The sequence below is a fragment of the Lampetra fluviatilis genome, chromosome 8 (assembly GCF_964198595.1).
Source record: "Lampetra fluviatilis chromosome 8, kcLamFluv1.1, whole genome shotgun sequence".
Lineage (NCBI taxonomy): Eukaryota > Metazoa > Chordata > Hyperoartia > Petromyzontiformes > Petromyzontidae > Lampetra > Lampetra fluviatilis.
Genome location: NC_136282.1, coordinates 7,377,982 through 7,394,136, shown reverse-complemented (window position 1 = coordinate 7,394,136; position 16,155 = coordinate 7,377,982). Strand labels below are relative to the sequence as shown.

Sequence of the window (16,155 nt, the reverse complement as noted above, 5' to 3'; positions counted from 1 at the left end):
TCCTGCTCAAATAAACTAGCACAATAAGTTGTGTTTACAGTTAACTTGGTGCTAGCGCTCGTTTCCATGGTACAGAAACGTTTTAACAGTTGAGTCGCTGGATTATTCCACAGACAATGGTTGTGAAAGGCCAGTCTTAACTTGCTGTACATCCACGTGGTAGTCTGTTCTCATGCTTAATACCACATGTTTTTTCAGGCTTGTGGTGTAAAGTGGGGTGTGTGTGACAAATGCTGGTTGCAAGCTCACAATGCAGTAGTTTAGTGCGGTATGTTGAGCTTTTTCCCAGATGTACATGCATTTAGTATAATCTTGATATTGTAACCATGATGCCTTCATGTTGAGCAATGTAACAAAAAACCTGACTGCATGTTTGTGGACACACTTATGTAAGTGTATGTCAAAGCAGTTGATGCATCATCACGTTTCAATACCAGCAAGTGTGCGTTAATTCCTGCCTCATCACAACAGAAGTGGCAATTGGTTTTAACCTTCTCGGGCATGTGTTGCAGACATCTATTTATTTTTCCTACACATTGGGCAAAATCCCAGTACAAAACAGAAATAACTTAATGCCGGTATTCCTGTTATTCTTTGGAATTTTTAAATCCTTTATATTAAGTTCGATTGCTTGCTTAGGACCGTGCAAATCTTTCGGTCGTTTTTTAACCCACTTCCCGTGATCCAATCGAGCTAGCATTTTGCACACAGACTCGTTGTGCGTGACAATGCATTTTCGTTAAAAAAAAATCCAAAATTTTACACTGTTTAGGGGAAAATTTTAAATATTTAATTACCAATTGTTTAATGCTGCCAGACAATCATCTGACCCATAGGTGGCAGCCATCTCAAGCCAGAGGACGAGAGGACTCTAGCCGCCCCGATGCCACGCATATAAAGGATTTATAGTGAAAAACTTTGTTTTTACGGGTTTACTTGTTAAGGAATACGTATTGGTACATTGGTCAAGGTAGTTTTCAAGGCTTGTGGCACATGAATGGCACGATGACCCAAAGGAATGGAGTTGACTCTATTTTATCTGGTCAGATTATCTGGGTTGCAGATTAACAGTGCCTTAGAATGTTTTTTTGTCATAAATGTTTACACCCGTGCTGGTTTAATCATTTGGGGCCCCTCACCCATCTAAGGTCTATGACTACGTGCCAAAGTGACAGCTGAAAAGCCAGCAAGTAAAACAATTACTTTAAAGAGCAATACAGGCAACACATTCTAAGGTTTAATCTCCACCCTATGTAGGTAAACAATAACTTTTATTTAACATGTAGACTTTCGCAGCCAAAACGAACAGTTATATGTTTTAATAGCCTAGTTAATATTTGTATTATTATTTTTTGTGTTTTATTTTCTCCAAATTACTTGTCTGCCCTTTACCAGGGCTTCCCTGTGGCCTCGGGAAAGTACCACATGAGGCCCTCCTTATTCATTAGTGGCAGTCAAAAATAGTCCTCAAGGCGCTCTTCCCCTTCCAACCCAGCTTAGATAGATGCTCTAAGCGTGGTGGTGTTTCATTCAGATGCTGTCTCCCCAACAGACCTGGTCTTCACCTGAGGACGGCTGCTTGCGTTGTGGCCGAAACGTCGTGAGAATTATTTTATGATGTTTTATTTTTATTATTTTATTATTTCCCTTTTACGTGACTTTACCGAAAGAACCAAGAAGAAGAAAAATAGTCCTGTTGTGAGGCCCTCTTGTGTGAGGCCCTCTCTTGTCTGAGGCCCTCTCTTGTCTGAGGCCTTTGGCAAATTACCCTTTTTGCCACCTCTTTGGGCAGCCTGGCCCCATTACCTCAGATAATCGAGAGTTAAATCTAGTTATTATTTTATGTATAAAAAGGGCAGCTTCTTTTGAATTTCTAGTATAAGAGATATGTTTGAGCAACTTTGTAATGGCTTGCAATGTTTACAGCGCTTTAGAGGTTGGCATTATTATTATGTTGAGATGAGTGGAGATTGCATTGAGAAGCAGTGATGGGGCGATGCTTCTATCTCATCTGCAACCTTTTCAGGTACATTTCTTTTGCACTATTGCTTGTACGACTGAGCTTCTAAACAAATATCAGGACAAATGCCAACCTAAGATCTATTTGTCCCTTACCTATATAGCAAATAAGCTATGGCCTTTGTATACAGGTGCATGCAGAGGATGCTAGGAATTTCACAGCAGATGTAGATGTAATCAGGCAGCGGATTTCACGGTGGATGGGGAAGGTGTGCATGGGGAAGGTGTGTGTAATGGAGGAATGCAGATTACTGAGAGAGGCCTTAGAGAGGCACTCAGAGGTCAACGACCAAAGTGAAGACCGACATTCAGATGGTGGGCTACTGTAAGAGAGTGTAGCAAGATGTTTGGTTCCAGGATTTGCCTTATCAGCCATCTGCTAACCCACAAACTCTGACCATCATCGCTGACCATGGACGATCATCATACTCGAGCTCGAGGGATCACAGATGATGGTGACTGTAAGAGTGGATCTTGTTGGTGAAGTGCTTACTTTGTAAAACTACAGGATCTGGAAGAAGGGAAATGATGACGAGGTGCGGCGACATCAATAACGTTGGCTGTAATCAGGTCTTCGTTGATATAATTATTCACATGTTTTCTCGTGATTTTTCCTCCCTGTTGTACGTGTGCACACGGAAGGGCTCCCTGCGGAAGGAGTTTCCCCAGAATCTGGGTGGTAGCGACACGTGCTACTTCTGCGGGCGGCGAGTCTACGTGATGGAGCGTCTGAGCGCCGAGGGGAAGTTCTTCCACCGCGGCTGCTTCAAGTGCAACTACTGCGATGTCACATTACGCCTGGGAGCATTCGCATTCGACGTGGAAGACGGTACGTCGGTCGGAATGCTTTGCTCAAATCATTGTCGTCCTAGATATTGCGTGGCCAGGTTGTGCAACGTTTTTGTCCAAAGTAGAACAGGGGAGATTAATTCGTTTAATTGATACCATTTTTTTTATAATCTACTACTTTTTTTGTGGTCAAATACTCGGGCCCTATTAAAAATACGTGGCCACTCCGGCATCCTGCCTCCTCCCTCGTCAGTGATGCTGATAACATCACCAAGCCCTGCTCATTACTCCTGTCCAGCGGCACATGTGGGAAGTGAGGTGAGACTTTAAAAAATGTTATCTTTGTGTTATCAGATTAGTCGCGTAATCGAACCAATAATTCAATGAGATGATTATTGCTTAAATAATCGGATAGCCCAGATCTGGTTTAACGCCATCATGAGAAGCAGTGATGGGGCGATGCTTCTATCTCATCTGCAACCTTTTCAGGTACATTGCTTTTCCACTATTGCTTGTACGACTGAGCTTCTAAACAAATATCAGGACAAATGCCAACCTAACATTTATTTGTCCCTTACCTATATAGCAAATAAGCTATGGCCTTTGTAAAATTGTCATTGTTGCTCTGCATCTACACCAGCCGTACGAAAGAATAAGCAGAAGAAGAAGGACGGACGATGTGATCACGCTTGTGGTGTTGAAGTGACTCGTCCGAGTTCCATTTGCTGGATTTGCATTGTCGTGTTGGTCTTTATTGTCATGTTGGTCTTTATTCAGCTCTGTGTTTTTTGTTGTTTTTGCTTTAGGAAAATTTTACTGCAAGCCTCACTACTGCTACCGCCTGTCAGGGTTCATGCAGAGGAAGATGCAGCGCAATGAGATGGCCCTTGACGTGGAGGTATAGCACTGCTTCTGGACACCGTCCTGCCAATTCACCAGTGACACGTCCTTTCTCCAAAGGGGAGATGACCGTTCAAATGCATTTATTCTGCTCCAAAATTTGCGTGTACATTTCCAGACATTTTGTCAATCCACCGCTTGATGAGGGCCTCTCTATGCCATGCGGGTCGTGGGGGTTATTCGACTTCACTGCATTACGAGCGCATAGACGTTGGACGATTGTACAGTGCAAACATGAATTTCGCTGCACTGCCCTCAGCTCCCCATAATGTACCCCCTCCCCCACAGCCGCCTGCTGCACGTGTATGTATGAACCTGTTCACTTTCATTTAATTCACATTGACCCTGGTGAATTGTTTTTTTTTGCTTTTTTAACGCGCACTTCATTGCTCACCGGGCAGTCAGATTGGTTGGCTCCGATTATCCACTTGGGCAGGGTTGGCAAAGCAGCCTTTACTTTGGTGCTGTATGGATGATGCACGTGTCTTGATGTGTTGATAATAGTACGGCGAGTGCATCCAGACGTGGCCCCCAAGTAGGCCGAGCTGAGTAACTCTGATAAGTCTAGTGATCGCATGACAACATTGTGTCTTAGGAGTTGCTAAAGCTTAAATATGTGCATCCTTAGCATTTTGGTACTTTACATTGACATCAAAATGATAAATAATTATTAATATGCCTTGCAGAAAATGTTAATTTATGTAAGACATCATTGGCAAAACACATTAATGTCTGTTGAGAATGCTTTAAGAATATAGTGTGTGTTTCTACATTTAAATAAATAGACATAAATAAACACGCATACAACAGTGATTGTCTGTATAGCAACTCATCCACCAATGTTATAGAAGTGTGGACCTTTCTACAACGGGCTCAGAGCTGTAAAGAGATGAGCTTTCCCCATGCATGTTTGAGCTGGAGTCCACTTTGGCTTCATCTTCTGACTTTATCTTGTGACTTAAACTCACTGAGCCTTTGAGGGCCTTGTCCAAACATGCACTGTTGTGTGGTGTGTGCGCTCATATTTTTCTCGGTGTCTAATGCTTTGCAACTTGCAGATGGACACTGAGAAGGTGGTCACTGAGCTGTTAGTTCCCCTGCATGAAACTTTTTGCTCGCTTCCCGGGTCAAGCCACCCCCTCTCAAAAAACAAACTTGTAGTTTTGAAATGTGGACATCTGGTGATTTCGGTCTAATATGAGTCAAATGATTCAGTGAAGGACAAACAATGTCATTCAATTGCTCCATCACTTATGCGCTAGGGGACTCCAATGGCTGGCAAAACTGTACAGAAAAACCATGAAAACCGGATGCATCCTAAAAGCATGGCGCGAGGCGATGGTCATTGCCATATCCAAACCGGGCAAGCCAACCGACAACCCAGAAAGCTATAGGCAAATATCACTCCTGTCCACGACCTATAAACGCCTGGAACGCATCATCCAGAGAATCAGGTCCCTCGTCGAGTCGGTGATCCCCGAAGAACAAGCGGGATTCCGGTCTGGATGAAGCTGCTGTAACCAAGTTTTGGCCCTTGCGACACACATCGAGGCCGGTTTCCAGAACAAATCCAAGACCGGCGCAGCCTTTGTCGACTTGTCATCGGCCTGTGACACAGTCTGAATTAAGGGCTTGATGTTGCAGCTCGCGAGGACCATTCCCTGCCTCGAAACAATATGCCTGATATGGATGATGCTGAGCAATAGGCGACTGCGTGTTTATATGGGTAACAAATCCAGCTCAACCCAGTTCCTCAAGAATGGATTGCCACAAGGTTCAGTACTCCCGCCAATGCTCTTCAATGTCTATGCGAGTGACATGCACCAACCAGGTCACGCAAATTTGTATTTGCGGATGACTTTGCCCTAGCAACGCAAGCAGGCACTTTCAACAACATCGAATCCACTCTGAATCAAGACCTAGAAACCATGGGGGATTATGTCTGGAAATGGAGGCTCAAGCCAAATCTCCCCACAAGACAACAGCCACTGCATTTCATCTCAACAATAGGAGCGCCAAGCGCACTCTGAAAGTGAACTTCTGCGGCAACACTGTGCCAGACCCTACGCTAACCTTCCACGACCACCTGAAAGAAGTAGCTGCCAAGAGCAAAACAAGGTCAACCTGGTCCAGAAACTAGCAAGCACAAGCTGGGGGGCATCAGCACCAGTGCAACGGACATCAACGATGGCCCTTTTGTACTCGGTATCTGAGTACTGTGCAACAGTATGGACCAGAAGTAGTCCTACTCAACTTGATGCCCAACTGAACACTGCAATGTGGTGTATCACTGAATGCCTCAAGTCGACCCCAACACGCTGGCTGCCCGTGCTTTCACACATCTCTCCTTGACCCATCCGCCACAGTGCTGCAACCCTCCAGAAAGTCGTGCGAATCGAGGAAAACAGTCGCCTTCCCATTCATCAGGACCTCAATAATGTCCCTCGCCATTTCTTAAAGTCATGCAAGCCCTTTTTGACCTATGCGCTTAACATTCAACAATGCGAGTTTAACCCCGATGAAGCTTGGAAAGCTGAATGCAGTTTTAAAGAACTCGCAAACAAACAGCACCTTGTGAAAGACCCAACGCAGAAGATCCCTCTGGGTTTGATCTTCCCCGAAGCTCATGCTCCACCCTAAACTGTATCCACACAAACCAAGGCAGATGCGGATACCTGATACACAAATGGAAACTTAAAAACTCTCCAGTAGTGTGCGACTGTGGTCACCCAGAACAAGACCGTGCAGCGTATAACGATGCAATGCCCGATCCACAAAGCGAAGGAGACATCACAGCGATGTTCCACTCCGCTACTCCTGACGCAGTTATCTGGCTTGTGACCACCTGAATGTGAAATTGTAGTTGTTGCTCTGCATCTAGATCAGCCATAAGAAAGAAGAAGAAGAAGATTGTGCAATGAAAATCTGTATGATTCACACACATATCTGTCTTTGTTGCAGACCATCTTGACGTGTGTTTTACATTTCGACGCTGCGTACATTAAAATTCCCCTTGTCGATGTCTGTTTGTCAGGTTGGAGACGAGGAGGAGAAGCCTCCGACGCGTTCACCCTCCTCCTCGCAGCCAGCGCCGCGCTCGCCGCTCCGCGAACCGGTCCCCGGCTCCCCAAACCGAGATGCCCTTCTCCTCTCCGGCTCCGCCGCAGGTAGTGGCAGCAGCAGCAGCAACAGCAGTACCGACAGGGTCCCGTGCCTTTCCCTCCTCAGGCACGCGGCGGGAATGCCGTGGCGGCGGGCACGTGAGCTGTGCGGGCGCGCGGGGGACGCGGGGCGCGCCCTGCGCCACCACGTGGCGCGCCACCACCCGAGCTACACGTATGCGTGCGCGCTGCTCGGAGTAGGCCTCCCGCTGCTGTGCGCTCAGGCCGAGGTGCTGGCGCAGATGGCGGGCGAGGTCAGGGCGTCATTCCCCGAGGTTCTCGGCTGGGAGTCGCTGGCCCAGTGGCTGCGTGAGCAGCGACCGTAAGAGGTGTCCCCTGCCTGCCTGCACGTGTGGAGTGCGCAGTCGGTTGCTCGCCATGAGGAAATCGCTCGCCGAATTCTATTGGGTGAAATCACTTTATGCAGTGGGGGAGAATCACTACCTTACCATTGCAGAGGGGTTTATATAATCGTTTGATGTTTTATTGAAGTTGGATAACAAATGACTTGCACATTTTTTTTGAGCATCCAAATATGAAACAACGTTGATTGTGAATGCCACTTTTAGGTAGACATTGTGAATCGTTTAAATACAATAAGGCCACTTTGAAGGAAATTAATGGCCTAATTTGTACAGTGAAAGTTTTTTCTAAGCTTGCTCATCAAATGCCACCTTTGCAAAAACATTTGTGGCATCATTAGTGTGCTCAGACCAAACTCCTTTTTGGGGGCTAATTTAGCTTAAAAATGAATGTTGCAGACACGCGTGGCCTTGAACCTTCAAATTACCGTGTAACAATTCCTTGTTACCCGTGCCCTATTTGAAATGTTTTTATACACTGTTTTACATTATAAAAGGGCTATGAGTTAAGTGCATTTGAGCAGAACATTGCTTGGTGCATCTTGCCAACATACTGGACACGTGTAAAGACGTTTATTTTGTTTACGTTTTACAAGAACGTTTTGTGCGCGTGGTAATTCAAAAGTTGGTATCTTTAGTTTTAACGGTTTGAATCGGCTTAAACTGTTCACATCTCTCACGTGTCCAGACATGCTTGGCTTCGTGTATGGGGCTCTCTTGTGTCAAGTCAAGTACCATTGTTGCATAAAAAACCAAAGGGGCCTTAAGAATGTGACTGCAATGTATGAGACTTGATGATGGTGGTGGAGCCACCAGTGGTTCGTCCGTATTAGAGAAAGAATGAAAAGAGCCGAGTAATAATGGAATCGTTTTTCCTTGAAATTTTATTTTATAAGTGGCACGTTTCATACTTTGTAAACCACCGTGGTTTACATTTTGAAATTGACATTGCAAGCAGCCGCGTTGCTGCCGATTTTCTACTAATGTAGTTCTTAAAAACATATCAGCAATTTATAGGCTGGTGTTTGGCTAGGAGCAACCCCACTGTTTTAACGCTCACACTTAGTTGAGCCAAACAGGTGGAAAATACAGGAATAAAGTGGAGGAACATTGTCACGGTTAAGCGAGTCTACATCCTACATTGCAAACCATTTTCTCCTTATGATATAATAATACTTGCTCGAACACTGCTAACGATTGAATGTGGACAGTGAATTGTACTACCAAAGATTTTTAGTTGACATGAAAAAACATGTTTTTTTTTTATTGCAGAATTCTGTGAAGGTTCTGGCTGAGTGTGGTTTTTGTAGGTTTTAGTATTTGAAATATTTGACACTTGCTTATCTACATGCGTGGAATAAAGAAAAATGCTTAATGTCACAATGTAACAAAAATCCTCCGACATGACGGGGAAGCGCCGAGATTTAAAAGGCACGTTTGTTAGAAAGTTTGTTTCATGTGTGAAGTGGAAATGTGTTGTTGTTTGTTGGCGGGGACATTTTTCCCCAACCCTCAAGTTGTTTTGATTCCTTCAGGAAATTGGAATTTAAGTCATTGGGACCCCCAGACAAGGCAGTGGCGGTGCAGGAGATAACGAATTCAAATTGAGAGCCATACCACAGCTATAATCAACTCGAGTACGTAATACTTTGTCTTACTTTGCACTTGTCTGTTGAGCATTGTGGTGGGCCATTTACACCTTTTTCCACCTCATTTAATGCCGACTTTTGGGACTTGAAACGAGTGTTGCTGTGCACTATTACTTATTTGCACAAATCGGCCACGGAGTCGCAGACACAGCTTTCACTGCCGCTCCTGCGAGTCAGTATTGCACGTGAAGTGAAGTACGCAGTCGAGCAGCACTATTAGTGGAATGCTTCTTCTACACGCTTTGGTAATGTTCCTGTGTTCACGTATTTCCTTTGAAGATTATAACCTTGTTTAATTGCACCAAGTTTTATATGAAGAAGGAACTTTGTTTATTCGTTTTTTTTATAATTATAGTGCTGTCGCTTTTTTTAACCCCGTTAAGATGTTAACAAGTTCCTGACGTTGATGGGGGAACACAGTGTAAAGCGAAAGAAAACCTGCGTATGTGGAATTCTTAACTTATTGCCACCACTTGAGCGAACATTTGTTACGTATTTTATATTTGGAAAGGTTTTTTTTTTTTAAGAGATGTGTTTGGAAACTCAAATGTTCTAGTTTTTTTTCTGTTTAATAAATTGCTAATTTTACATCTGATGGATTTTGTGGTTTTTTGATACAAAAAGCACTTGTTTCGTATCAATAGATCCCTAAAAATATTACAAACACCTTACTGCTGCGGAAATGATCGCAAAGTTCAAACTTGAGCAGTCCATACAAAGCTCTATCATGAGAATAATCATTTACATTTCTGAGGCCGATTTCATCCGTATATCCCAACGTGCCGTGTATAGAGAGCAGGAAATAAACATTACCAGTGTAAACGGCCAAAACTAGGGGGTGAAGGCCACTTTAAAGAGGAGGGTTTTCAAGACGGACTTAAATATAACCCACGATTCTGATTGTCTTACTGGCAGAGGCAAAGCGTTCCAAAACTTGGGAGCTTCCCTGGTGGGAAAGAGGTTAATTTTGGCCTTTATCTCCGTTGAAAGTTCAACAAATACAACCCGGTCCTTGACGCTGTCTAGGGGCTCATGAAACAAAATGAAATAGTTAAGACCCTTGACACTTAAAAAGAAAATTACTATAGTTTTCATAATTATTATAATTTTGAGCCACCGTAACACATGTTTAACCGAGCAATTCAATATAATTGGACTCGGGCATGTTGACAACTTGAGGATTTTTTGTTTAGGAAAAATATCCTTAATTAAATAAGCAAAACAAGCAAACCTTTCGGACGAAAAAATATTGCCATGTTTACGAGCGTGTATAAATATTTATATGCCCAGTCTATCTATATATATGCACACATACGTACACACTTGATGATATGCGTTAGTGCGGGGGCGGTCTTAGTCTGCAGTTATAGCAGGGGGGGGGGGTTATGCGTTTGAGGTTGTGTCGACTGGTCGTGGTGGGAGGGGTTGGGTGGTAATCGCAGAGTGAGGTCTCACAGAAGTGTTCTCTGGGCTATTTACTTAGCGGGCGTGGGGCAAGCTCTTCCTGAGACTCTGACGTGCACGCGCGCGTGTTTCGAGAACCAAACGTGACTCACAGATCAAAGGAAACGGTCTAGACAGTATTTTTTGGGAACGTGTTCCAAATTCCAAATCTTCACACGAAAAAAATCCAGCCGTGAGAGACGATATTATCAGGCACCGGCTTTACTTTCACAGCTCCAATATCTCGTGTATCTGGCCAATTGAGCGTTAATGGGAAATGTAAAAGCAATGCTTTGCACACTTTTGGAATTCTTATGAGCATTGTTTTTTGTTAAGTCAAATGTAATTAAACTATACGCCGATTATTTAAAAACACAAGACAGTAGCGTGTAGGCATCACGATATCTCCTGCCCTTTTAAAAAAAAAATACAAATCTTTAATGAGACAAATGGAAGCCCTATTGAGACTGAGCTTATAGAAATGCTCTTCTCACCTTACCAAACCACCCCATTGCCTGGGGACAAAAATAAATATCATCATTCCTGCAACACAATCTCAAACAACGTTAAATAATAATAAAAATGAGTTGAGTTACACCAGCCTCCTTGTCTTGGTTTGGCATGATTACCCAGAATGCTGTGTGTCTTTAAAAAAAGTTAGAAGGTTGGGAGGGTTTAGAGGTTTGGGCCAGCACAGGGGACAGAGGGAGGGGTGGTTGGGGGGGGGGTACACATGGGGATAAGAGAGGGGGAGGAGGCTGGAGGCTGGTTTGACTCGGACAAGCATGCAAGGGTGGTTGCGTGAGAGGATTTGGCCAAGATCTCACTGACGGGGCTTACTGGATAGAGGCGGAACACAGCCGTGGCATCTGTGCAGTGCAGATGGGGCACTGGAAATAGGGTTTCATAATACAGCAACCATGGCTGCCCATAGAGCAGCCAACTGTCTGGCCGATGACACCCGATTACCAAGTTTGTTCCAAGTACGAATTGGACCAGCATGTTCTTTAAAACAAAATAAAAAATCTAATTTTCAGTATTATATATGCTTGAGCTTAGCGTTATTTATTTACTTATATGTGTGAAATACCTTTTGAAATAAAATGTTAAGGTATTGATTTGCGGAAAGATGTAGCGTGTGTTTCCGTAATTCGTGTGGTGTTTTCTTTTACGCTTGACAGCCCTTGCTGCTGATAATAATTATTTGTATTCTTCGCAAGCGTCTGGGGCAAAACATTTAAAAGCATTCAAGTGTGAGTTCCTCCTCTCCCCAACCCCACCGTGAAAACACGCGTCTACATTATTTACCGTTCCTATATGGCCCTCTTTCCTTTAGCAGTTTGAAAGATAATCATTGTACAAATCAGCGCGTCTTATTCACACAAGCTGTCCACACACACGGCCACGTGAGGACTCTGTCCAAGTCGGCTGATGAATAAATCCTAGCTCATTGTCTTGGGCCACGACCGTGAGAGGTGGTCTCACTCGGGAGTCAGGTGCAACCACTTCCCTGCCCTCGTGTCCCGCAGAGCGAGTGGCTGGATATTAAGCAGGCGGGAAGACGGTCGAGGCTGTGCGTTTGCGTCATTTTGAACGAATGCGTGTGGCATGTTGCTCATTTCCGACCATATCCCCCATAGACTTTGATGGAGGTGTGCGTGTGTTGCCGTGTGACTGACGTGTCTGCTGGCTCGAGGATTTTCGAGGCTTTAAACTAGGACCCTCGACATTTGAAATGGTCATAATTTCAGGGTTGTCTTTGCATTGTCATTGTCTCATCAATAACGAAAAGCATATTCTTGGTTCTTTCGGTAAAGTCACGTAGAAGGGAAATAATAAAATAATATTAATATAAAACAATACAAATTTTCACGACGTTTCGACTGCAATTGTTTTATATAAATACTATTTTATTATTTCCCTTCTACGTGACTTTACCGAAAGAACCAGGAATATGAATCCCTGCAGTCACGAAAGCTTTAAATCAACGAAAGGCATGTTCGTGCTGCAATGAGACCCAATGTTCACGTGAAATTATATTTCCATTACCATTTTATACGTTTCAGAGTTCATCCTTGTAAAATAAATTGCAACTTACCTATTATGATTCCAGTATTTGTATCCAAATTAAATAAAACAAAACACCCATAGTATATTTTGCCTTTTGGTGTTAAAATATAAATAAACACAACACATTCCTCTGTATGCGTGAATGCACCGTGCTTCACTGACTCACGCCACCGCCTTGGTCGATACGTTGCGGGTTCTTGGGGTGAGAGAAATTTGTCCTTTTATAGTCACATAGGAGAGCAACGTTTGAATGTATTGGCAAGGAGGGCAGTGCTTAATACCAGTGAAATGATCTCATGTGCTTTTGTCAATGACGCCCTGAAAAGGACTCATGTTGTAAAGCTAAAGGATCAAGCAGCGTCTCAATCCAAATCAGAGATAACAATGACCCCGTGCTTGTAGTTGTTCCAACCACAAGCATACGACGCGCATTGAATGGAGACCCCCAGCTATGCCAGACCACTCATTCTGGCTTGGCCTGTATCAAACGAATGTTTGACAGATAGATTAAAAAAACTACCATGTATTCCCCATTTTTCAATCATGGGCCAGAGTAAGTGCGTGGGGCTTCGCGGGCATTGAGTCGGCTCTGCGTGTGTTTTTTTGTGAAGTGGATAAACAAGAAAGCTCACCTTGATGTTAAACCTCTGCCTTGCTGGTTTCTCTTCTGATGAAAGCAAGCGCAAGCAAGGAGAGAGAGAGAGCGGGTTCTGGAGGTTGTAGAATGTGTTTGCAATTGGAGGGGAGAAATTAGAACTCGGGCATTCTGATGCAAATCGGTGTCCGCTTGCGTTCAGAAAAACTGAAAATGTGTCTCGCGTGTCTGGATCCCGTTTCCCTCTGACGCATGAATAATACAGATGTTTTTACTTCAGGCGTGTGGTGACAACGAACTTACGCTTCTTTGTTTGAACCACAAAATCAAATTCCTACAATATTTTCCAAGTTTAATTTCATAATTCGTATGAATGTATGTTGAACTTCCTTCGCATTGTACGCAGCCAACTGTGCTAAGTCATGCCTCGTGCTGCAATTGTTGTTTTTTTATTCTTCAATAATGCAAGTGTTGTGTCATGATGGGTTTGAATAACAAATGATAAAATGCATCTCATAATGTCAGGACATTGAACAAAATTGTGTACATTGCTTTCATCCATGTATAAGACTTGTATGTTTCCTGCACATTCGTGACATGTATTGCTGGGTGTTATAAATGTTGAATAATTAAGCCAATGACCTGTGCCTAGGTATAACTTTGTTGTGTTTACATTATCAGTAAGGCGTCTCTTCAAATGTGATCACCGGGATTGTGTTCAACAACAGTGCTGTGTATCGCAATCTCATTGTGTAAATCACTTACCTGTCTTGTGTTTTTCATTAAAAGAAACACGTTAATTGTTCTGTGTATTAGATTACTGTCAGTGCCAGTATATTACAAACTCACACTTGTAACAACAGCTGTCACTTTTGATAATAAGTTAAGAATTGATCAGAATATGTATTTATTTATCCGATGAGCTATAAAGCTAAAGCGGGTCAAGTCTGATGACGTCTCTTGACGAAGTTTCTTGTACATCAACTTCTTAAAAACAATTAATAAAAGTGACAGCTGTACTTTACTGCCATCGTAACTCTTTACCCAATTTACTGGCTGTTAAAAGTGACTTCCCATTAGCTAAAGTGAGCATCACTCAACTCGATTCCACAATCACGATGCTGAGAATTCATCTCCGTCCGCGCCGTAAAACTGGTGGCTCTCTTGCCGATCTCAATCGATGCTCGTTTCTAACTCGCGCTCCGTCGCCCCTTGTCCCCGTGTGTCTGCATTCCGCAGCGATGGCAGCACTCGCCAGCGTTCCCAGCGCGGGCACCGCAGGCGCATCGGCGCTCCAGCCAGCGGGCGCAGCGGCAACGGCAGCATTGGAGGAGGACGACGCCGCTGGCGGTGGTAGCAGCAGCACCGGTGGCGGTGGCAGCGTGCCCAAGCGCACGTGGGTGACGCCCGAACGCATCGAGCTGGAGAGCGGGCGACTGTCGGCACGGCTCGTGGAGCTGGTGGAGGTGCCCGAGGAGACGCTGGCACAGCACAACCTGAGCGGGACGCTGGAGCGCTACGCCGACATGGGTTTGGGTCTCGGAGACGAGGAGAGCAGGTGGGGTGGGCACGGCCGCAACCACAACGCTCGTCCCAGGAACGCCGCTATGTGCTCCTTGCTCACTAAGCACCCGCGCTCCTTACCTCTCCTCTACACTCACAGCCTCCAATTGCAGGAATGTTCCGAACCCGCAAAGCCAAAGATGAAAATCCCCTGTGTATCCTGCATACGATTTTTGGGACAAGTGCTGTTTGCGAGCATATATTGAGCTGACACGGCATACGAGGGGGTTGTGTGGCTGCCACTGTGCCTGCCCGCCTTTGTCTATCCTATGTTGATGTTTACACATCGCACCAGGTACTGTACTCATTTAAGGCTGAGTCTGTCAGGGCAATAAAGCACACGTACTTCTGAAGTCTCCTCTGCAGTTGCACTGTCCAATCACACTTGATGATATGTAGGTGCATACTGTTAAGGCTATGCTGGTCATTGCACCAATTTAAAGTGTCACCACTATGTTTGCAAATATGCATTGTGAAAATAAACGCACCGTCCACTTTAGGGCCTGAATCACATCCTGAAAAATGTACATTTGCTTTTGATTATTTTTTGCAAAAATGAGCCAATGTCTCCATGACCAACAATGGGTCTATAATCGACGAGGCATGAGCGTTTTAGCAACTTTGTCAAAATGCGAATCGAGCTCTTAATTTGCTCAACAATACTAATAATTGTTATCCAGCACAATTGATAAAAATCCAACATATAACGCAAGCTATGGAAAGCACAGGAGCAATTGTTGCGACGTTTAATGTCACTTGATACAGGATTAAGAAGGCACAGCGAGTCTCAAATACACAAACGGTTACTGCATTAGAACAGGTTCCAGTTCGAAAACTCTACGCACTCACCTTGATTTAGAAGTTATTCTCGAATTAAGATTTACAGAACATTATTATCATCATCGGCGATCATTAGCATCATCATCAATATCAACACAACGCAATAAGTTATTTTATTTAGTTTTTAGATGAAATTTACGTTGTCTTCAAATTTGGTTTATTCTAGCAATACAAAACAGAATTTCACAATTTTACTTAAATGTTTCAAAAGCACACACACATTCCTATTTTATTAGTAACAAGAAACCAGACATCATATTAATTCAAGTACTGCCACACTTTGTGGGTGTGTATATATATAACACACTTAAAGCCAGGATCTCAAACTCTCTAACAAATGAATCTGCTTGAAAGCCTAAGACAATTACGTGACGGTAAGTCATCCTGACATCGCACAGTAATGCTACCTGCTGAAATACAAGAGAATCACATCCCACTTACTTGTCGCAGCATGCTATCTGATGTGCCGACTCGCTTTGGGCAAACCTTTTCTCATTCAAACTCTCGTACCAAGGAGGGACTTGTAGCCGATCTGAGCACCAGATCTAGAAGTGGTGTGGGAAATGGGAAGAGAAAATGATTCCACCTGGGGCAAAACAAACTATTAGTGCGTCATCTTTATCTCATCGTGCTCCAACGAATGTGCTGTCTTTCCATGACTTAATACGCATTCTTTCCTGCTTATTGTCTATATATAGCAACACCAATTAAAGTTTGTGGTGTGTGCGCGTATATGGAATGGCTTGGAGTGGGTTTGCTTTGGA

General features: G+C 43.9%; 1 protein-coding gene across 22 annotated transcripts in view; it reads left to right on the top strand.

The window, feature by feature from the left end:
- Window positions 1-16,155, top strand: part of MICAL3 (microtubule associated monooxygenase, calponin and LIM domain containing 3) — a 137,370-nt gene that overhangs the window by 72,419 nt on the left and 48,796 nt on the right. For all 22 annotated transcript variants that reach the window (XR_013637094.1, XM_078858967.1, XM_078858983.1 and 19 more), the window contains 4 exons: window positions 2,662-2,848; window positions 3,615-3,706; window positions 6,743-6,875; window positions 14,228-14,546. Coding sequence is in view for 21 of the 22 variants with exons in the window: in XM_078858967.1 (XP_078715093.1) it covers window positions 2,662-2,848; window positions 3,615-3,706; window positions 6,743-6,875; window positions 14,228-14,546 (731 nt within the window). In the remaining variant the exon portion in view is untranslated. The remainder of the gene's footprint in view (window positions 1-2,661; window positions 2,849-3,614; window positions 3,707-6,742; window positions 6,876-14,227; window positions 14,547-16,155) is intronic.